Below are 24537 nucleotides of genomic sequence, written 5' to 3' on the forward strand. Positions count from 1 at the left end.
GGGGAAAGTGTTTAAAATGTTATAGACATTTATATTCTGCCGCTTAGTCTGGTTGTCTCATTACTCGGATCAAACATACAGTATCTCCGGATAACTATGGCATTCAATAAGACGTCAGTGTTTTCAATGCATTTCGCTCTAGGCATGATAGGCCTAATGGGCAAACAAAATGAGACAAAAACATTGTAGAGGATATAGCTAGTTTGAAAGACAGTTTCAGCTTTAAACTGGTATTACACCACAGTGACATTGACAAGATAGTCAGATTGTCTGTCCAAGATAATGATGTGTGTGTGAGTGTTATTCCATGTGATGATAGTCACTTCATTTGTCTTGTTGTTAAACAGTCTTTCGGTCATTATCACAGTATTGTCTGTCCATGGGTGAGCTAACATCATACTGTATGTTTCAACAAACAGTACTAGCTGCACTCTGATTGACCCTCTGCGCAATCATATAACGATGTGATCAATCAGACTACATGAAATCATTAACAGAGTCCTCTGATTGGAGGGGGATGAACCTGGCATATCCAGGACTGCGGTCTGACATAGCTACCGTTACGGCAGGAGTGTTGAGTGTGAACATACCTGAATGGATGTCCCAGCAATGTTCCCACAACATAGTTTCCAACTAGGAAAAGCATTAAAGACCAGTACACATTTTTTTTTCAAGCAAGATCAGAAAAGAAAGAAAGCCATAAAGAAAGAAAGAAAAATTGAGGCAGCTCACTGAGGTGTGGGATAGTCATTGCGATGGTTGAATAAAATAAATGATGCCAGATGTGAACAGATCCAAGAGAAGTTTATTATGAATATGGCACATGTAAGATGGTAAAAAAAAAACTTGTTACAGAAAGAACAACCATGTATGTATGACATGTTTCTTTGAAACGGATGGAAACCTACAAAAGTATAAAATAACCCTGTTGTAAAATGAAGTATGTACATTTCTGAAATTGCAGCATTATTCATGGTAAATGAAAATAAAAATAAAAATATGTTTTTCAAAATGTTTTAAAATAAGCCAGGCACTCAAAGTTAGCTTCAGTTAGTTATGTGTTTTTTCTTCAAAGAAAAAAAGAAAACAAATAAAATAATAAGTGTACCATCATTTTCTCTTTTTAATATTTTAATTTGTTTGTATTTAGAATTTATAACACTGTTAACACTGATACTAAGAGAATCCCCTTCTCCTGTAGTATTCATCTACTTGGCACCAAGTTCCTCATAAAAGAATCTGTATAATTGTACAAGAAATAGTTAAAAACACGGACACAGTCTTCACAGGTAATGGAGTGATTTTTCATATTTTAATTTTAAACACTATTTATCTGACAGTAGCTGAGATTAGTTTAAGTCTAAATCACCAGCAATTCATTTTGACACAACACAGTCACAGAGACATTAAAACAGCTCATCCTGCTGTTCTGTTGTAACATATAGGTGTATTTCCTGGTCCGTCCACAGTGTCTGTTTTAAGTGAGCTGCCCTCGACCCGACAGTCTCCCACTCTCACCCTGCTTCGCTACGTCGTAGAAAACACTAACATCTAGGATAGAATCAATCTCAAGTGGTGACACTACGCTCTCCTGCAACCATTCCACCGTTCCAACCAACCGACCCCCAATTTTTGTTCTTTTTTTAAAAACACATTTATTTCATGACCTGGATTTGAGTAACAACACATCTTCACAGAAACCACAGACACTGTTTCCTGATGTAGGGGAGTAGCCTGATTCATTTCAAAAGACAAAGGCTCCCCCTCCCTTTGCTGGACAGACTAAAAAACACTGAACGTTGAGACAAAGCTGCTGGACCGAACAAAATGAAGTAAACCAAACAATCAACTTAATTAACATGCATTTCCAAAACACCTAGCTATAAAAATAGATTTATAGTGCGAAATATTTTTTCTTTTCATTTCTTTAGAAATCTTTAAAATTGTTTATTGTCCTGAAATGCTACCGTGATCTTTTTGTCCTGTAAGTTGCAGGGTCCTTGAAGTCAACAGGTTTGGTGGAAACCAATGAAATACACCCAATGCATACAAGAAGCACAAAGGACTCTGGGAATGTTTCACAACTGAGGCTTTTATGGTTCCAGTCTAGAAGATACATCTAAATGCTACTTTAGCTTTTTGTTGTCATTTTTCGTAGTGTAGGTAAATGCAAGCTGGAAACTGTAATCCCAGAATTCCTCAGTGGCAAAAAAATGGCTCCTTAAACCTTTGAGCTAGTTAAGAGACTTTGATCTCTGAGAGAAAGAGAGGTCTGTAGACTACACAACAGCAAAGCAACAGCAGAAACAGAAAGAAATACAGACAGAAGGAAGCAGCAAAAGGTGACGCTACATTGGAAGGCCACCACACGAAATCCACTAACCTCCACGGGTCCACTAAGACTGCAGAGGAGACGGAGAGGGTTACACACGTTCCCTGTCCAACCCCAGACTACAGATAAAGCACAGAGAAGACAAAGGACAAAACGGCTACATCAGCTCAGTATATACTGCATATAGTAACACACACTGAAATCGCTATGGAGACTGACAGCCAGTGACACTTACACATTGTACACGTTTACGGTTATCACGCTTGGTAATAGATGACTTGATGGACGGCTGTCAAAAGATGAAGTGACAGTTTTTCCATTTTATTACTATTTTTTTTTAAAACAACAATCACAGTGTTCTTAACACCAAACTGTGAAATAACTTTTTTTTGGCAACAGAGAAAAAATGTGGGAATTTAAAAAAAAACTCATATTCCGTTTGATTGAAATGCATGTCCTTATTACAATCTCCTTGATATGTGATTTCAGAGAGTCCAACAATGGCTGATGGAAGAACAGATTTGGGAGACTGTTGTTGATAGTAGTGAGGTTTAGGATGGAAGAGAAAGAGGAAGGGTAGAGTAGAAAAAACAATTGACAGAAGCCGGTCAAAGTTAAACATTCATTTTTCAAGTTAATGACGCAAATTAGCCTCAGTTACACTGAGAAAAAGTGATCTAGTTTTGAAAAAATACAACCAAACTCAACCTGCTCCATATAGGTATATTCTATCCTTCGGGCCCAATCCGACCGAGCCTTTCAAACAACTTGACTGAGGGGAGTAGTAATGAACATGAAAATATGTTGATTAGAGGTTTGACTTTTCCGAAGGAAGGAAATCTCCCCAGCTGTCACTCAATCACTCATCTCTGAGAGAGAGCTGTGGAACAGAATAACCTACATCAGCCTGCTGAAGGAGGGTAGTAACTAGATGGAACAGTAGCACCATGGAACTGCAGAGAAGGCGTGCATCCCAAATGGCACCCTATTCTCTATATAGTGCACTACTTTTGACCAGAGCCATATAGGCCCTGGTAAAAAAAGTGGCGCACTATAAAGGGAATAGGGTGCCATTTGAGACAAAACCGAGGAAATGGAACCGGGAGAATACTCATATCTCGTACTGACCTGTCTCGTGTTCCAAAGTCCTGGGATTTGTAGTAACATTCTATTCACAGGTCAATACCCGGCTGAAATTGCTTTTTTAATGCTTGATTTGCAAGTTAAATCTGAGCTATAAAAAAAAAAGAATCAAAGTTAATTCTAAAATAGACAACTATTCCCTCATTATGAAATAACTTTCAAATCTCTTTCTTTTAAGGTTATGTCTATGACCATGTCAAACAGGGACCATCCTTTTGTCTTCGTCAACCTTGATCACATCAAGATGTGGAGCAAAACCATCCAAGGGGTTTCTTTCCATAGAAATATCTTTTCAGCCATCACCCTTTACATACACTAGGCATCTTCATAAAGATGCAACATAATCAACTCAAATAAAAAGTTGTTTACCCAAGACTCCAGTAGGAGACCAACGGTAATATGAATTCTCTGTAGGCAAAAAGGAATTCTTTACAATAAAGAATAGTTCGTTTAGTTTGATCAGAGAAAATGTCCATCGTACTGTAAGAGGAGTAGGAAGAGGGCGAGAGATTGATAGAGTGGGAGTCAGTAAAGAGAGCGAAAAGATAGAAAGACAAGGAGCCATTCATTTCTATTATATAAGCTCGTTTGCTCAAATTCAAAGTGCTAGAATATATTTATTTTCCACTTGAAACACAGTCTTATGCCTCAACGAGTCTCTGACAGTTGAACACAGTAATATGGTCTTGGTGTTTTGCTCTAATCTTCTTTGCGCTCCAGAGTTTGTGTGGTGTGTATCCCGTTACTGTAGATAGGGAATGGAAGAGTAGAGAACAGTCCCTCTGCCGTGGTGAATACATTGGCTGCTGGCATCTGGGTGATGCTGGCGCCGGACACAGCACCGCCAAAAGGGCCAGCCATGTTGAGCCGGTGGACGTGATGATACAGCATCTCCATGGGCGTCTTGGGGTCGATGCCGAAGCCGGGGCTACCGTTGACATCCACAAAGTTCATAGCGTGGGCAACGTTGTTGGGCAACAGGTTGGCGCCTGCCTGCATGGCCAAGGTGACGTCGGCGGGGGCATAGCGGATGGTGCCAGTGGTGTACACCCGGGAGGCGGCAGTGCTGGTCGTGGCGAGGGTGCCGGTGACCCGGTGGACCAGAGGAAGCACCACGTTCCCAGCCTGCAACCTCTGCAGGGCCTCCAGGTCGCTGGTGTACAGCAGGGAGGAGGAGGAGTTGGAGGTGGTGGGGGTGCCCTGACCCTGCTGCTTGTCGCGCGGCGAGGCTGAGAGGGGTGGGGACAGGGGGTCGGAGGAGGAGCCAGAGCTGGAGGGAGGGGCCAGGCTGGCCACGCTGGAGGCTGAGGAGGGGGCGCTGCTGTTACCGTTGAAGGAGGGGGGTACGCCCTTTCTGGTTCCTCCACCCCCGCCGCCTCCCTCTGTTCCTGGGGGAGTGAGCACTGAGTCTGGGATGGAGACCTGCAGACTGCCAGGCTGTGGGGAGGGAAAGGTGTCGTGGGTTGGGACGTGCTTCGTCATGCTGTAGGGGGACTCATTCCTGGAGATCTCCCTGTTGGGAGGGTAGTTCCAGATGCTGCTGTCGTTGTCGAAGTTGATGGGCTCGGACATTTCTGTTTTGATCTTGAGCACGGATGCACTGGCAGGGGAGGGGGGCAGCAGGAGGGGGGCGCCCCCCCCCAGGGTGGGGTGGTTCATGGTGCCAGGGCTGGTGGTGGCAGAGGAGAGGCGCAGGCGTCTAGAACGACTACCGTCCCACTTCTGCTTTTTCCTCCTCTTCTTACGCTTCTGCTGCTTGCTGGCGGCGGGGACGGCGAGCATCTCAGTGGCCCTGTCACAGTCTTTAACGCTGTCGTCGTCATCATCATCCTCCTCATCATCGTCATCATCTTCCTCTTCTTCAGAGGAGGACGGCGAGTTGTGCAGCTCCACTCTTCCATCTCTATCTCCGTAGTGCTCCACCTTGATGTGCAGGCCCCCCAGTCGGCCTAGTCTCCTCTCCTTGGTCTCCAGCTCGCAGTCGCTGGGCTCCAGGTCATCCTCGCTCTCCTGGCTCTCTGGGTTGGAGGAGCTGTCTCCCTCCTCCTGACGCCTCATCTCCTGCTCTGAGGACGACTGGCCCTGCTGCTGCTTTTTACTGTCTGTCTCCGGGTCCTCGCTGTTCTCAGTCTGGTTCCCCTTCCCGTCCGACTTCGAGTTCTCGTTGTCTTCTGGGAGAAAGATGCCGTTTAGTGTGCAAACCTGAACAGTACTCAAAACTCCATGTATTCTGCATAATTATATGTCTAAATAGCCACTGTTTTGGAAATGAAATAATCTTTCATGCAGTTTATTTAGCTTTTTAAAAATGATTTTGGTATAGATGATATTCAGATATATGTATAATTCCCATCATCACTCAATTTGAAGCCTGCACTTCTTTACTTCCCAAAATACCATGGTGTTCTACTGCTGTTATACTGTCTGTCTGTCTGTCTGTCTGTCTGTCTGTCTGTCTGTCTGTCTGTCTGTCTGTCTGTCTGTCTGTCTGTCTGTCTGTCTGTCTGTCTGTCTGTCTGTCTGTCTGCCTGCCTGCCTGCCTGCCTGCCTGCCTGCCTGCCTGCCTGCCTGCCTGCCTGCCTGCCTGCCTGCCTGCCTGTCTGTCTGTCTGTCTGTCTGTCTGTCTGTCTGTCTGTCTGTAGCTATGGTGTTGGCTTGGCACCCGATCACCCCTTGGATACTGGAGCAGTGGAGCCCTCCAACCGTACTGTCAGAGTGAGGAGGACTCGCTACCCAGCAGCAGCTGGCATGGGTCACAACTCTCACCATGCACGCTGGCATAGGGGGCACTGAGGGAGGCCTGGTGCCAATGGCCAATATGCTGGCACTTTCCACAGACTGTCACCCAAAATCATCCTCTCCTATCCTGCCCCCTCCTCCCCCTTGTCTGTATTCCGTATTTGAACAAAGCTGTATATAGTCCTGCAGTTTGTGTATATCTAAACAGTAGTGCTGGCTGCTACCTAAATAAACATCTATCTTAGGCCAGGTTATAGTGTCAAGCAACTGTTGATGGACAGTATATATGCTATTTAGCAGACGCTTTAATACAAAGTGCCTTACAGTCATGCCTGCATTCATTTGACATATATGTAAGCACCATGCTCTACCGACTGAGCCACACAAGACCAGAAAATTACTTGATTAATACAATTATATTGATTGATTGATGGTACCGTACCAGAGTTCTCCTTGGACTCGGACTCGGAGTCGGAAGTCTCTGAAGACTCAGAGGCTTTCTCTGGAAGGTTGGGCAGCTGGGCGATGTCCATGGGTGTGTCCTTGTACTCTGGATTACTGCAGGATACGGACAATACAGGAAGGAAGTCATTGTCTTTGCCAATAGAGAATTTAAAACAGATTCCTGCCAGGGATTGCACAGCACACAGCGTTTGCCATTCTCCTAGTGTTCTGATTGATCCAGCTGTCCCTAAAGCATAGCCCCTCGCTCTCTGGCTCTCACAGCTGCTCTATGGGCCTGCAGAGGTGAGGAACAATTAGGAAGGCAATTGAAAAGATACATCTATTACAGTTGACGAAATAGTTTTTTTTCTTCCCTGTGCTGGTAGCTAAATTCAATTAGAAAAATGACAAAAACAACATCTCAATCACTTTAGAGTGCTGACATAATTCTACAATGATCAATTCAACAATGCCAATGGCAGAAATCATTTACAATGACAGTGCCTTACAGAAAACTAATACTGGCAGAAGTATGCCATTATCCTCGTATGACAAATTGGCAGCTATAGAAAAGATGTACTAAAAATATGCTTAAACAATTGGGGGGGATGCAACATGTGAATAGGAATTCACAAGTACGCATGGTTAAAATACTGAAATGATTCAAATAACTTTTTAATTATGTCCCATTGGTTGAAAAATGAAAAAAAAAAAAAAACATATTTAATGAAAACTGAATCAATGCTTGTGTTTGCTTCCTGGTGTAGCTGTGTGTGCTTCCCAAGTCACACCCTATTCCCTATACAGTATAGTGCATTACCTTTGACCAGAACCCTATGGGCCCTGGTCAAAAGTAGTGCACTACATAGGGAAAATGGTGCCATTTGGGAAGCAGACTGTTTCTGTGCGCTGGCTGGCATGTGTCGGGTAGTTCACAGATGGAGCCCTGCCTTACCTGAGTACGTAGTTGACCCAGATTATGTTCTTTTCATTGGCGTTCTTGGCATTGATGGCGATGGTGGCACTGGACTGGATCCAGATGTACCCACCGTTCTTCTGGATCCAGCGGTAGTACTTGGTCACACACTGTCCCTTGTTTATCACTGGGGGTGGAGAGGAATAGAGGAATAGAGGAGAGAGGCGAGATACGAGAGGGGCGAGAGGAGAGGACGGGAGAGAGAAGAGAGGGGAGAGGAGAGAGATGGAGAGGGGAGAGGAGAGATAAGAGAGAGACCATCAGGTGGCATCCAACAGCTGTGAGAGGGGCTGTGCTGCTTTCTGTTCTACCTACCATCATTAATCAACTTCTCTGACTGGCTAAAACAGGAACGGGGATGTGTACTTGGTTGCACAGGGCACACTATTAAATACCTCAGAGGACAGTGTGTGTGCTGATCTGGAAACAAACGATAAGGGAAAGATGTGTGCATACGTAATATGGAACGAATGAGAGTCAATCGGGACCACTTATGAATAAATTAGTGCATCATGGTGAAATATATATATCCGTTGTAACAAATGCAAAGATATCACTACATATGTGTGTGATTTCAAACAATGTACAGCGTATAACTAGTTCGTTAGTTAGTGATTGCACTTGTATCTATGGGTCTTGATTTAGGGTTCGGCATAAGGTTAGTGGTATAATTATCGGGTAGATGCTCAAAATGATATTGCAGGTGATAGAAAGGGCTTTCTAAAGAAATATTGTGCGTTTGTTTCCGACCCAGGACTCTGACTGTATGCATGGAGGCTGGCTGCAGTGAGCCTTGCACACCACCAAGGGGCACTGTGACTCTGCAGCTACCAGCTACCTAACTGCACTACGCTACACTGCTGGCTATGTCCTTGTCTGCCTGAGCATAAGTGAAGACGCTCTGGTGGTTGCAATAAATTTGGCTAAATTAACCGCTGATTGGTTATCTCAACCAATATGTATCTGCATTAATCATGGCTCTCTAAAACTGAAACAGTCAGAATGTGAGCGAGGTAGTAAATTCATATTCTTAGTTTAATTACGGCTACAAATAGCTTCTACCATAAAAATAGTTCCATGGGGGGGGGGGGATGATTTATATAAAAAGAAGGCCAGTAATTAAAAACTATTAGGAACTAATAGCATTGTTTAAGAAACCATCCCAAGGGTTCAGAAAATTTACTTTAGATCACTGACTGCTTTCTTTTCCTATACATATATAGAATTAGAGGACAAGATAGAGGGAATTGAAATAAAAAAACTTGTTTTGCTTTCCAACCAACTAAGGGTAGTACAGAGGAGGTATACTGTAGTGTTTAACCTTGCTCTCATCTTCATAGTTTATTCTACGAGTTAACAATGATTTGTTGTATAATGTGCTACATTTTAAAAGGGAGATGGGATAAACAATATGTATATTAGTTTCAGTTGAATAGTCATTCATTATTATCTGAATACCAAAATATTGATTCAAACTGCAACTACAATATTTGAGAAAGGTGGTTGAAATATTTTTGAAATAATTCAGAATTTGTTAACTTTATACCGTATCTACTGTGATCATATTGATTAATAATATTGGTAAAGGCACATTTTTTTTCTATCCAATTATTGACATATTTATTTAAGATAACAAAAAACATTTTTCTAACCATAACCCTAATCATGTAAATAACTTGACAAATCAAGTATACAAGACAAACTGTAAATCCTACAGTCATATTCTGATCTTAGTGAGTTTTGACCAGGCCTTGCACCTCTACAGCCAGTGTCCTGGACCTCTGAATCTCTCTGCCTTTGAACCCGAGACACACCAGATCTCTCTCATCTGCATTAGCATCAATACACTCCACCCCTGGCTTCCCTGGTACCACGTCTTTGCAGGTGAGGCTTATTTTTTAACCCCTTTCAGTTACAGTGCCATTAAATCAATCAGGGGTCTGCTTGCGACTATTGATTTAGTGTTAATGAAGGCCAGTGTTTTCCGGTGCCGGAGTCGTCCGCTAGCTTTTGGAGGCATTAAAAGGAATACGGGCCCTTTAATCTGTCTCTCTCTCCTGCAGCCCCAGGCATGCCTGTAGGATGGCTTCTGTGAGCCTCTTCTCTCCCTCTCCTCTCTTCTCTTCCTGTCCTTCAGTTTGTTTTAATCACTTGGATTCTTTCCATAATGGTGGCTACCTTTCAGATACCCTTTACCCAAAGTGGCCCGGCTTGCAACGAGGGGTGTCACCGTCATATAAAAGTAAGTAATTTACACCCGTGAAATTGCTTTATGGAAAAGTCCTTGCAGTCCATCAGGGTATTATCGTAAAGGCAACCCTTTTATGAATGAGAGAGGAGACGGGGGGATGTTCTCTTCTCCACCAGGTTTTAGATTTTTGTCTAGCTTCACAAGAAAATTCTGCCTGTTGTGGTGAGTGGTGTACGTCATGTTTTTCGAGGAACACTGCATTGTGTAAGCCGAAAGCTACTGTTTACCAAAGCTTTGAAATCACAGCAACTTTTGCCTGTGTCTATTCAACATTTCAGCGGTATTTTTCAGTATCTGTAGAGTCTGCTTTTAAGTATGCTAACAAGTGAGCTGAGTTGGTTTCATTAGAGTCGGTCTGAACTAGTCTTAGGAGACAGTTTCTGGTAGTATGCCTGGAGGCGGATGGCTTAAGTCCTCTGAGATTTAAGTTCTTTCAGCTACAGTATCCTCTCCAATCTCGCTCTCCCTACCTCATGAAAATCATCTCTTTTCCCCAAGTCTGATATAACAGAGACACTCAAAGCCATTTGTTCCTGCTGTATATGCGTCAGTTCACGTATCAGATCATCTGACTAATGCAGGTCTTGTCTTAACATCTATCTTTTTAGAATGAATCAAAAATTTAAAAAACTTTTCAGTCGTGCCTCATGCTTAGAGAAGTGAAGTATGAACTGTAGCAATGTACACAGTATAGACTTACTGTATATGAAATGGAGTCGATCTGATTGGTTCGTACTCCTAGGATATGCTATGAATAAAAAGTTGAGCGACTAAATGGCCATATTATAAAGCTTGGACAAAAGCCAATTCATTTAAACACCTTCTCCAGTCTGGCTCACTTATGACCTCGTGTCTAGAGAGTTGGCCAAGTGGAATAATATCTTACATTTCCTCCAGGCCACGTGACCTTGTCGCCCTGTCTGATCTGCTCACAGTGTGCATTTATCATCAGCTGATTGTTGCAATTCAGACCAACTTCCAAAGAATCGAATACCTATGAACACCCTCTTCATAATGCATTATCAGCACATTTATGATGCCCAATGACCTATGATGCACAACGTAGGTGCTAATAGCTGCTCATGAACATCTGCAACTACATTCTTGTTCAGTTAGTTATCCTCATACAGGCCACGTTATCATTAGATATGGGGTGATAATGTCATTGACGATGATAATGATGGGAATATTTCACTGATGATGATAATGATGGGAATATGTCATGATGAAACCATCAATAGAAAATAGGAATTTAGCAAAGTCGTTATTTTGTCCGGGGGAATTGAGAGACCTTAGTTTTCCGAATCCCAATTGCTCAAATCATTCCCATGGCTTTCTTCTCTAACAGTAGATACAGTATAATATACCTTGATGAAATCGATATCGAATCCACTAACGGCCATACTAAGGGGACAAACATTGGAAATTAGTGCACACTTAAGTGCGATGCTGCAATTCATCAGACTTGTTCATTCCACGTGTCAATATTTAAATTGCATCCGTCACTAACTCAAACATAAACTATTCAATAAATACACTGAACAAAAATATAAAACGCAACATGCAACAATTTCAAAGATTTTACTGAGTTACAGTTCATATAAGGAAATCAGTCAATTGAAATTCATTTATTAGGCCCTAATCTATGGATTTCACATGACCTATCAGGGGTGCAGCCATGGGTGGGCCTTGGCAAGCACAGGCCCACCCACTTAGCAGCCAGGCCCACACACTTGGCAGCCAGGCACACCCACTGGGGAGCCAGGCCCAGCAAATCAGAATGAGTTTTTCCCCACTAAAGGGCTTTATTACAGACAGAAATCACCCTTATTTCAGCTCATGAAACATGGGACCAACACTTCACATGTTGCGTTTGTTCAGTGCAAATAAATGAAATAAATATTTAGCAGCATTGCACACTCAACCAATTCCAAGCCAATGCACTGACTGTAAGTTGATTAAAGCCTGGGTGGAGCATCAGATGTAATAGATAGGAGACAGCCAGGGGTAGCTGGAGATATACAATGGTGGAGCCACTGTTTGCTGCTACTGCCTAGCCTGCTGCCTCAATCTGCCTGCCTAAGCCTGTCTTATCAATGCGATCCATGGGCAACACTCCCTCTCTAACTCTCCCTCTGCTGGGTTTCAAATCAGCCGCTAATGGACCCAATCTGGTGCCTTTTTAAGGCGAAGGGACAGTTCCATGCAGCAGTAATTGTGCTCTAATTCAGTTGAACTCCCAATATCTAATCAGACGGCTCCAAATTCCCTGGCCGAGGAGGCAACCCCAAGGACTCTCGTTCTACCTGCCCAAACACCTAATAAGGCAAGGGAATTTACACCCTACAATCCAGCATACAGCACGAAGGGAAAACCCAGGACGCAGCTGAGCTCATGGGACTCCAAAAATGGCAGCCTGCCTAGTACTGAATCCACGTCGCAAAACCCAATGAAATGGTGCACTGCTCACGCAACGCCTCCTCAGTTTTTACCAGCCACAGTAAAGGTTTAATTGGCGAAACAAACATAGCAAATCATGGCACGTTTTGGGAAAAAAAGGTCAAATAAGCAGAGCGTACCTCGTGCCATGGGCTATAAAAACTGCTCAGTTGGGGTAAAGATGCAAAGACATCTTACAAAGATGACCGCCACTCTTAAAGTAAACTTAGTTCAAAGTTGAACATAAACAAACAAAGAAGACATGCAGCCATTTCTTTTGAATGGAATGTTGAGAGTGAACTTGATATCACTTTCACTGGTGTCTTGGTTTCCCTTCTCCCTCCCTGGGGTCTTGGTTTCCCTTCTCCCTCCCTGGGGTCTTGGTTTCCCTTCTCCCTCCCTGGGGTCTTGGTTTCCCTTCTCCCTCACTGGGGTCTTGGTTTCCCTTCTCCCTCCCTGGGGTCTTGGTTTCCCTTCTCCCTCCCTGGGGTCTTGGTTTCCCTTCTCCCTCCCTGGGGTCTTGGTTTCCCTTCTCCCTCCCTGGGGTCTTGGTTTCCCTTCTCCCTCCCTGGGGTCTTGGTTTCCCTTCTCCCTCCCTGGGTTCTTGGTTTCCCTTCTCCCTCACTGGGGTCTTGGTTTCCCTTCTCCCTCCCTGGGGTCTTGGTTTCCCTTCTCCCTCCCTGGGGTCTTGGTTTCCCTTCTCCCTCCCTGGGGTCTTGGTTTCCCTTCTCCCTCCCTGGGGTCTTGGTTTCCCTTCTCCCTCCCTGGGGTCTTGGTTTCCCTTCTCCCTCCCTAGGGTCTTGGTTTCCCTTCTCCCTCCCTGGGGTCTTGGTTTCCCTTCTCCCTCCCTGGGGTTTGGAGGCCTACTGACCTACAGTATGGGGAGGATTTATTTCAATAGCACATAGTTCTAGAGCCCTTGATGTTGCCACCCCCAGAGATTTCCCCTGTCCAAAGTAAGTCACCGAGGCAGATCACAATGGGATCATCTAGTTGTTGTCTCTCTACAGGCCGATTACACTGATTCCGGCTTTAGCTCAGTGGACTAACCCAGTCTTGTGGCAGGTAGGTAGACCTGAGTTCAAACCCCAGATGGTCACAGAGGCAGATCATCTAGATGTTGTCTCTCTTCAGGCCTATTACACAGATTCTGTACACTGACAAGATCACAACAACTTTGTTCCTGGAGAACAACAGCTCTGCAGTGAAGCAGACGAGGACCAATGCTTTTGGTGTTGGGTGGAGAGATGACGCTGGAGATAATTCTGACAGTTGTCCTAATCTGCCCCGAGTGACCACTACCCATAACAAAAAGCATCCTAAATCAGGAACGTTACTCTGCAATAAAGTGTTCATAATAAGTTGTGTTCAATACTGAAACGTTGTGGTAACGTTTACAGTATAATACTCACAGTCTAAATGGCTGTGCCGGATACCCTCCACATCCTCCGCATGAATGAACTGGTAACACCTCTTCCCTACGATGTCCACTGGCGTCAGGTCCATGTAGTCGCTAATTCTACAACAGGGATTTGAACAGGATTCAGCATGTAAGGCAAGAGAAGAAGCAGCAACGGAAACAGAGAGAAAGATTCGAATGGGGTGTCATTACAGTGTAACCAGACAGGCAATTTTTCTTGTCACCCTGATATGTCAAACTAATGACTCTGAGGCAGATAAGCCCACGTATAACTCAGAACATTCAGGGACAAAAGGCTATTATGGAACCTAGGATGTCTTCCCATTCCACATGATAAAATGCCTATCACTTAGTATTGAATATCATCTATCCCTTCTTTTTTTTGGTTCACCCAAAAGCAATCTGTCTACTATCTGTCTTAAATATTGTGCGGTTATTTTCTGATATTTCTAGTCTCCCACAAACCCTATGAAACAGATGAAAGAAGTCCTGATCAGTTTCCTTTTTTATTTTCCCAGAAAGGCTGAGACTATCTCACTGTAAAACTGACTGTCCAGATGTGATTTCCCCATAAATAACTGACTGTCTGGCAGACAGCGGTAAAATACATCTCAGTGATCTCAATCCCGTAGAGATGAGGACGGGTAGCAAAGAAATACAATGCACAAGATGAGGTGTACAATACATCAGCCTATTACTGTGCCATTTCCAAACAAATCATACAAATAACAACACTGTAGTGATTAGAGTGTAACTACCTACACAGGTAGAAGAGCAACGTCATGTCAAGTGTTTACCCATGATCCATTGTGGATATATTGGTTGTAAGAACCCCTTTTATGTAGTTGTAACAACATTGACATGGGTGATCAAAGTGTTAACCAATGAGGTGAGTAGTTCTGTGATACGTATTTTATCATCGTGTGAATTTGACTATAATGTGTATTTCATTATCCAAACTATTAACCCCTCATTGAAATGCACTCTTCTCTTGGTGAATACCCATGTATTTCAGTTATGTATTTGACAGTCATGTGGGTAAGGTCAAGTCAAGTCTTACCTATTCTCGCAGTAGACAATGTTGAGGTCCATGTTGACCCGGGTGACAAACATTTGGCAGTCTATGCGCACCTCGTTGATGGTGGGAGGGGGGAGGGCGTGGGCCACCACCACCATGCCCATGATCTGAATGGGTACAGACCGACTGTGGGTCAATGCCATCCGGATTCTCAGCCTGCCTGTAACATGGATCACCTATATGAGGAGAGAGAGAGAGAGAGAGAGAGAGAGAGAGAGAGAGAGAGAGAGAGAGAGTTTCAGTCCAAAAGCAGTGATGGAGAATTCTAAACAAAAAATATAGACAGCGAATGGAGGCAGGACACAAATGTTTTCTCCTGAAATGATATTCTACACAAGAGAAGAGAGAGAGAGTTGAAGGTCCTAATTATTGCTAGCTTTAAAGTTTCAGCTAAGCTTTAAAGTCTTTGTAGCTCCATTTTGCCCTAGAGGAGGAATTGAATAGATATGCACACTACACTTTCAGATCCATCCATTTTAATCACTGCCAGTACACCCAGGGGGAATTGTTTTGTAGTCTTTAAACTACTGACACTGGCCTCTCAGTGGCACACCTCTGAGATTGGTGAGACGCGATTATCATCATTCACACAGACAGTTCCTGCTCCCTAAACTCATTCAAAGCCTCAGACCATAGGGGACCTCGGTGCCTCTCCTGCTTCACCAGGGACAGGCAACCCTCAACAATGGGAACGAGACATTGAATGCCAATTGGGATAGAGAGACAGAGAGACACACACACACACACACACACACACACAAAAAGAACAACCCTATTTCAGACATGGTGTTGTTTTTGGAGCTTGGGAAGCTAACAGAACATTGACATGTTACAATGGCCCCGTCAGAGTGCTGGCCCAGGAGGAAAATGGTTTTGATGGTGTATGATATCTCCTTTTCAAAGGGAAACGATCAGTGATTGTGACGTGCTAGAAGCCATCATCAGTTTCCACAGTTAAATGATACTGACTCCTTTCCCCTGGAGTTTCTCCAGACAAAGAAGAACTGTGAATTGTCGTTTCAAACCCATTTTGAATGCAACTAAACTCTGTATAGGACATCCAATGGCATAGTTGAACATTTTTAAACAGTGTGAGAATCAAAAGAATAGAAAGTGGGTATGAGCCCAGACCTGCTAAAACACACAAAACAGAATGCTAGGAGAGGCATTTTGGGGCTGAAGATTACAGCCTGTCTAGGGCTTGAAGTCACGCTGCTCTCAAATAGAGTACTGTTTTTTTTAAAGTTGAAGAGTGCAGTGAGACCTTGTTCAACATCACCAGGGGAATGACTGTGAAGAACAGTTAAGAACAGTAACAGGTACTGTCAATCGGCTACCCATGTATAATATATTCTGTTCAATATGCCCCCCATGATTTGCAGTTACAGTAATTTCTGTAACATGTTAATCAGCTACTGTGCAGAATATACAGTGCATTCGAAAAGTATTCAGACCCCTTGACTTTTTCCACATTTTGTTTCGTTACAGCCTTATTTTAAAATGGATGTACTTGCTTTTTTCCCTCATAAATCTACACACAATACCCCATAATGACAAAGCAAAAACAGGTTTTTAGAAATGATTGCATAATTGTTCAAATAAAAAAAATGAAAAAAGCATTTACAGCCTTGAGTCTTCTTGGGTAGGATGCTACAAGCTACATGGCGCTGCCACCACCATGCTTCACCGTAGGGATGGTGCCAGGTTTCCTCCAGATGTTACGCTTGGCATTCAGGCCAAAAATGTCAATCTTGGTTTCGTCAGACCAGAACATTTTGTTTCCCATGGTCTGAAAGTCTTTAGGTGCCTTTTGGCAAACTCCAGGTTTGTCATGTGCTTTTTACTGAGGAGTTGCTTCCGTCTGGTCACTCTACAATAAAGGCCTTATTGGTGGAGTGCTGCAGAGATGGTTGTCCTTCTGCAAGGTTCTCCCATTTCCACAAAGGAACTCTGGAGATCTGTCAGAGTGACCATTGGGTTCTTTGTTACCCCCTTGACCGAGGCACTTCTCCCCCGATTGCTCAGTTTGGCCAGGTGGCCAACTCTAGGAAGAGTCTTGGTGGTTCCAAACTTCTTCCATTTAAGAATGATGGAGGCTACTGTGTTCTTAGGTACCTTCAATGCTCCAGAAATTTGTTGGTACCCTTTCCTAGATCTGTGCCTCAACACAATACTGTCTCGGAGCGCTATGGACAATTCCTTCAACCTCATGGCTTGATTTTTTTCTCTCTGACATGCACTGTAAACTGTGGGACCTTATATAGACAGGTGTGTGCCTTTACAAATCATGTCCAATCAATTGAATTTACCACAGGTGGACTCCAATCAAGTTGTAGAAACATCTCAAGGATGATCAATGGAAACAGGATGCACCTGAATTCAATTTTGAGTTTAATAGCAAAAGGTCTGAATATGTATATAAATAAGGTTAAGATTTCCCTTCACTGGAACTAAGGGGCCTAGCACGAACCATGAAAGACAGCCCCAGGCCTCCTGAGTGGCGCAGTGCATGGCAGTGCTAGCTGTGCCACTAGAGATTCTGGGTTCGAGTCCAGGCTCTGTCGCAGCCAGCCGCGACCGAGAGACCCATGGGGCGGCCCACAATTGGCCCAGCATCATCCGGGTTAGGGGAGGGTTTGGCCGGCAGGGAGATCCTTATCTCATTGCGCACTAGTGACTCCTGTAGTGGGCTGGGTGCAGTGCACGCTGACACAGTCTCTAGGTGTATGGAGTTTCCTCTGACACATTGGTGCGGCTGGCTTCTTGGTTAAGTGGGCATTGTGTCAAGAAGCGGTGAGGCTTGGTTGGGTTGTGATTTTAGGAGGACGCATGGCTCTCGGCCTACCAATTGGATACCACAAAATTGGGGAGGAAAAGGGTTAAAAAAATAAATATATATATATCTATATATAACATAAAAACAACCCCAGACCATTATTCCTCCTCCACCAAACTTTATAGTTGGCATTGGGGCATGTAGCGTTCTCCTGGCATCCGCCAAACCCAGATTTGTCCGTCGGACTGCCAAATGGGGAAGCGTGATTCATTACTCCAGAGTCCAATGGTGGCTAGCTTTATAGCACTCCTGTCAACGCTTGGCATTGCGCATGATGATCTTAGGCTTGTGTGTGTGCTGCTCGGCCATGGAAACCCATTTCAGGAAGCTCACAGCAGTTCTTGTGCTGAAGTTGCTTCCAGAGGCAGTTTGGAACTCGGTAGTGAGTGTTACAACCGAGGACAGACGATTCAGCATACTTTTGTCCACATACTTTTGCATATATAGTGTATGCGTTAGATATATTTGATGTGTTAGATACTGTATTTTCTATATTTTAAATATGTGATCGATATATACAGTGCTTTCAGAAAGTATTCACACCCCTTTACTCTTCCACATCTTTGTTGTTTTACAGCCTGAATTTAAAATGGATTAAATTCAGATTTTGTGTCACGGATCTACACACAATACCCCATATTTTCAAAGTGAAATTTTGTTTGTAGAACATTTTTTTTATTAATAAAAAATGTCAAGCTGAAATGTCTTGAGTTAAGTATTCAACCCCTTTGAATACTTAACTCAGGCCTAACTAAGTTCAGGAGTAAACAAATCGCATAAGAAGTTGCATGGACTCATTCCATGTTTAATAATAGTGGTTAACATGATTTTGAATGACTACCACATCTCTGTACCCCACATCTCTGTACCCCACACATACAATTATCAGTAAGGTCCCTCAATCGAGTAGTGAATTACAAGCACAGATTCAACCACAAAGACCCTGGAAGTTTTTCGAATGCCTCACAAAGAAGGTTGGTAGATGTATAAAAATTACAAAAGCAGATGCTGAAAATCCCTTTGAAATATTAAAGTTATTAATTAGGCTTTGGGTGGTGTATCAATACACCCAATCACTACAAATATACAGGCTCTTTCCTAATAGTTGCCAGAGAGGAAGGAAACCACTCAGGGATGTCACCATGAGACCAATGGTGATTTAAAAAAAGTTACAGAGTTTAATAGAAGTGATATGAAAAACTGAGGATGGATCAAGAACATTGTGATTACTCCCCAATACAGGACAGATTGAAAAGGAGGCCTGTACAGAATACAAATATTCCACAATATGCATCCTGTTTGCAACAAAAACTGCAAATAAATGTGGCAAAGAAATGAACTTTTATTCCTGAATACAAAGCTTTATGTTTGGGGCATATCCAAAACAACACATCACTGAGTACCACTCTTCATATTATCAAGCATGGTGGTGGCTGCATCATGTTACGGGTATGCTTGTCATCAGCAAGGACAAGGAAGTTTTTTAGGATAAAAATAAACGGAATACAACTTTAACCACAGGCAAAATCCCAGAGAAAAACCTGGTTCAGTCTGCTTTCCACCAGATACTGGGAGATGAATTCCTCTTTCAGCAGGACAATAACCTGAAGCACAAGATCAAATATACACTGGAGTTGCTTACCAAGACGACATTGAGTGTCCCTGAGTTTTGACTTAAATTGGCTTGAAAATATATGGCAAGACTTGAAAAATGGCTGTCTAGCAATGATCAACACTCAACCTCCCCCTTTTTCCACCAAACATAACGATGGTCATTATGGCCAAACAGTTTCCCCAGACCAGAGGACATTTTAGAAAAAGTAAGATCTTTGTCCTCATGTGCAGTTGCAAACAGTAGTCTGGCTTTTTTATGATGGTTTTGGAGCAGTTGTTTCTTCCTAGCTGAGTGGCCTTTCAGGTTATATCGATATAGGACTCATTTTACTGTGGATATAGATACTTTTGTACCTGTTTCCTCCAGCATCTTCACAAGGTCCTTTGCTGTTGTTCTGGGATTGATTTGCACTTTTCGCACCAAAGTACGTTCATCTCTAGGAGACAGAACGTGTCTCCTTCCTGAGCGGTATGACGGCTGCGTGGTCCCATGGTGTTTATACTTGCGTACTATTGTTTGTACAGATGAATGTGGTACCTTCAGGCGTTTGGAAATTTCTCCCAAGTATGAATTTTCCAAGCTGTTTAAAGGCACAGTCAACTTAGTGTATGTAAACGCCTGACCCACTGGAATTCGGATACAGTGAATTATAAGTGAAATAATCTGTCTGTAAACAATTGTTGGAAAAATTACTTGTGTCATGCACAAAGTAGATGTCCTAACCGACTTGCCAAAACTATAGTTTGTTAACAATAGATTTGTGGAGCGGTTGAAAAACGAATTTTAATGACTCTAACTCGACTTTAACTGTATGTATCATGTCAATCAATGTCTGGTTGATCCATTCAGAATCACTCTGCATATGAGAGTTCCCTACAGTCCGTTGGGCAGCAAAGTGTTGGACAGATCTAGGGCGGCAGGTAGCCTAGCGGTTCGAATCCCTCAGCTGACTAGGTGAAAAATGTGACATCTTTCAAATAGTTTTAATGTTTGCTTTAGCCTGCCTGAAACCTGGGTTTTCCAACTTCTCAATTAGTTCCAGTGTGCCAGGCGGCTCAATCAAGCCCAGCTTTAGTATTTGAAATGATTTGAAATAGTACTTGAACCCGGGTCTGGAACAGTCTGCCGATCAGGCTCACACATCAGTCAGACAGTATGCTGTCTATCTTGATCAGACCTCAGAGTGACGGCCAGGCAGGTGCTGACACACATTTGACAAGGCTGTTGGTTGGCAGGTTTCAATAGGACATCACAGCAGCACAACGAAACCAGGGCAGAGGAAGACATCTAATGACTGTACTGGCTGGATGGAACAAGCCCATGATGCTTTGCTCCAGAGGACACCATCCCATGCAAAAATAAAATACACACTGCTCTGCTTCACTCAATTGAATACAAAGGAGCTCTCTGTTAAATAAATAAACATTCAAATGTATTAAAAACGTACAAAATGGAAATTATATTTTCAGAAGCCCAAAGCTCGGGGCATTAAAAGTTAGTTTGAAAAAGACAACTTTTCAAGTAATTGCCACACAAAGCAAACGGCGGCTAGCTAGATTGCTGCAGGAGTGCTCTTGGCAAGAACATCATAAGCTCTGGCGAAACATTAAATATGCTCAAGCAGCTAAATGCAAACTGACACGGCAAGGGTTCACAACAGCGGCAGTGAGAGGCAGATGAATAGCATATCTCAATTTAATACAAGCCAACATAACAAAGGGATCAATTTTTATAATTCATGGTTCAGCACACAATGCACTCTCTCCCCCGCCAGTGAATATAGAAGAGGTATACATAAGAAATAAGATTCATCTGTTCCCAGGGATTCTCTGGAGTGCTTTTGAAATGTGATACAGCACAAATAATGATGGAGAACCTTTACATGAGCGCATTAAATGAGATGGGCTGAGATCTGTTTAAAAAAGATGGGTTTAAAGCTAGAGCAGAATTCACTTTGATTTGACCTCCAGAGTGAAGTGGGGATATAAGCGGCCATGATGCGTGCCGCCGACGCTGCCGTGCATCACCTCGCTTCGCCGCCCGGGCTCTCAGCTGGAGGAGCAGATCACCTAATGCCTGGTGGATGCTGTATGCAAAATTCATACCTACCAACCACCCGCCTGTAACAACACAAGTGTTGACTTAATTTAAAGTAAACGCAATAAGAGGTGTCCTTGTCTGGCCTGTAATGTATGCATGTGTGTGTATGTGAATATTTATGCCTGGGCACCATGGCGTCCATACTTCATGGTTATTTGCATATGTCTGGGTGGACATGGCAAACAACATGGGAGATGTAGAACTATGGAAAGAGACTTTTGGATTCCCTCTCACTCTCTCTCTCTCTCTCTCTCTCTCTTTATTTATGTACACAGGGACTCATTATGAATGGACTGTAGGAACAGAAAAAGGGCACCCAACACTTTCCCACCTCCACCACTTCCTGTCCTTTTCTCCTCTCTCCCTCTCCCTCTCTCTCTCTCTCTCTCTCTCAGGAAGAGCCACCCATTATCGTCCAAAGACCAACGAAACCCAATTTTTGGTGTCAAGTCAGACGGTCAATTTCTTTCTACCTTCTCATTCTTAGTCCGGCAAACTTTGCTACTGCAAATACAATATACAATAAAGGCATTGGAGAGATATATCCAATCCCGCTCCACCGCTGTTGGGTTTACCCTTGAGAACACAAAGTGCATTAGGGTGGGATAATGCCAGAATGAGGCCAGACACAGACAAAGAGACAGAGATGATATGGAGATCCTTGGAGAGAGATAGAGGCATCAGGATGAGGCTGGGCTCGTCCCTGTGTGTCCTTACAGCCCATAGCATCAGCCTTAATCCTATATCTCTGTTCCAAACCCCAGAAGCCACACATCTTATCAACTTAATGTTGAGCCTGCTTGACTTTTTCTCGATAAAATAATGTTTTACACCGACAGCTACAATTTCTTTGACATGCTATGAGTATGATGATGACTACAGTGCCGTAGAATTACATATAGAACGCCATACAAAATATTAAGAACATGGGCCAGCATCCCTGTGGAACGCTTTTGACACCTTCTAGAGGTTTTGACACCTTGTGTGTGGGGGGGGCAACTCAATATTAGGATGTTGTTTTGTATATTCAGTGTATATACAGTGCCTTGGGAAAGTATTCAGACCCCTTGACTTTTTCCACATTTTGTTACTTTACAGCCGTATTCTAAAATTGATTAAATAAAAAAAATCTATCTACACACATTACCCTATAATGACAAAGCGAAAACGTTTTTTTTTTACATGTTAACAAATTTATAACAAAATGAAAAACAAAAATACCTTATTTACATAACTGTTCAAACCCTTTGATATGAGACTCGAAATTGAGCTCAGGTGCATCATGTTTCCCATTGATCATACTTGAGATGTTTCTACAACTTCATTGGAGTCCACCTGTAGTGAATTCAATTGATTGGACATGATTTGGAAAGGCACACACCTGTCTATTTAAGGTCCCACAGTTGACAGTGCATGTCTGAGTTAAAACCAAGCCATGAAATCGAAGGAATTGTCCGTAGAGCTCCGAGACAGGATTGTGTCGAGGCACAGATCTGGAGAAGGGTACCAACACATTTCTGCAGCATTGAAGGTCCTCAAGAACACAGTGGCTTCCATCATTCTTAAATGGAAGAAGTTAAGAACCACCAAGACCCATCCTAGAGCTGGCCGCCAGGCCAAATTGAGAATTTGGGTGAGAAGGGCCTTGGCCAGGGAGGTGACCAAGAACATGATGGTCACTCTGACAGAGCTCCAGAGTTCCTTTGTGGAGATTGGAGAACATTCCAGAAGGACAACCATCTCTGTAGCACTCTACCAAAGCCTTTATGGTAGAGTGGCCAGACAGAAGCCAATCCTCAGTAAAAGGCACATGACAGCTCACTTGGAGATTTGCCAAAAGGCACCTAAAGGACTCTCAGACCATGAGAAACAAGATTCTCTAGTCTGATGAAACCAAGATTGAACTCTTTGGCCTGAATGCCAAGCGTCACATCTGGAGGAAACCAGGCACCATCCTTACGGTGAAACATGGTGGTGGCAGCATGGGGGGGGTTGTTCCTAAAGTGTAAAATGTTAAAATCCTTAATGAAAACAGGGGTAAAAGGTTCACCTTCCAACAGGACAATGACCATAAGCACACAGCCAAGACAACACAGGAGTGTCTTTGGGACAAGTCTCTGAATGTCCTTGCATGGCCCAGCCAGAGCCCGGACTTGAACCCGATCAAACATCTCTGGAGAGACTTGTAAATAGCTGCGCAGCGATGCTCCCCATCCAACCTCACAAAGCTTGAGAGGATCTGCAGAGAAGATTCAGAGAAACTCCACAAATACAGGTGTGCCAAGCTTGTTCTTCAACAAAATACTGAGTAAAGGGTCTGAATACTTATGTAAATTTGATATTTTTATTACATTTGCAAAAATGTCTAAAAACCTGTTTTTGCTCTTTCATTATGAGGTATTGTGTGTAGATTGACGAGTGGAGAAAAAAACGATTTAATCGATTTTTGAATAAGGCTGTAACATAACAAAATGTGAAAAAAGTAAAGGGGCCTGAATACTTTCCGAATGCACTGTATGTAACACCATACTGCTGAGGGAATGTGGATTCTAGGATCTCTGTGGCTTGGCCACTGTGCCTCTGGGTCTTACCTTATAGCCTGAAGACTTGATGTGGACACCTCTCTTGGTCAGTGTGGACTTCATACGGATGAAGAAGGAGCGCTCTAGAGTGTTGTCTGGGGAAAGCAGGCTGGGGCTGGTGGACTCAACTGTGGAGGCAAACACACACACACACACGCACGCAAGGTTACTTTACATTACCTGGCCAATACATCTGTGTGTTTGTAGTAGTGTTTTGTAGTAAGCCTAAGAGAGGTGGCGCGATATTAAGTAAGATGGGCAGACGTAGTAACTTCTCATTGAGTTTCTATCATCTCCCAGGTAATCTTCTAGTTTGAAAAAACCCCTCAATAAAATCAACACAATACAAGTTGCCAATATAAGTTGGACAATGTTTTAATCATGTTCTGTAATAGCGTACAACCTCTGCTTCGTCTAACACTGTAATTGTTCAAAAGTCAAGTGCATGTTTCTTTTCATTGAGCTCAAGTGTAGTATGTATTCTCCATGAAGTACAATATTGCAATTTCATGTAATGGAATACTTATTAGAGTTGATTCACGTTTCTTTTTATATGCACAAACAAACAAGCGTGACATTGTC

The 24537-nt window shown here is 43.2% G+C and overlaps 1 protein-coding gene across 4 annotated transcripts in view; it reads right to left on the minus strand.

Annotated features, from left to right (window-relative positions):
- Positions 1 to 785: 785 nt before the first annotated feature.
- The window catches only part of LOC112262448 (neuronal PAS domain-containing protein 3-like), a 349807-nt gene continuing 326055 nt past the window's right edge, over positions 786 to 24537 (minus strand). For 3 of the 4 annotated variants that reach the window (XM_042329923.1, XM_042329925.1, XM_042329926.1), the window contains 6 exons: positions 23965 to 24083; positions 14805 to 14998; positions 13737 to 13843; positions 7614 to 7761; positions 6657 to 6772; positions 786 to 5646 (listed from right to left, as the gene is read on the minus strand). In XM_042329923.1, the coding sequence (XP_042185857.1) occupies positions 4175 to 5646; positions 6657 to 6772; positions 7614 to 7761; positions 13737 to 13843; positions 14805 to 14998; positions 23965 to 24083 (2156 nt within the window). In that variant the 3' untranslated portion in view covers positions 786 to 4174. The remainder of the gene's footprint in view (positions 5647 to 6656; positions 6773 to 7613; positions 7762 to 13736; positions 13844 to 14804; positions 14999 to 23964; positions 24084 to 24537) is intronic. The other variant, XM_042329924.1, reaches the window with a different exon arrangement.

Source organism: Oncorhynchus tshawytscha, linkage group LG11, assembly GCF_018296145.1.
Source record: "Oncorhynchus tshawytscha isolate Ot180627B linkage group LG11, Otsh_v2.0, whole genome shotgun sequence".
NCBI classification, from domain to species: domain Eukaryota; kingdom Metazoa; phylum Chordata; class Actinopteri; order Salmoniformes; family Salmonidae; genus Oncorhynchus; species Oncorhynchus tshawytscha.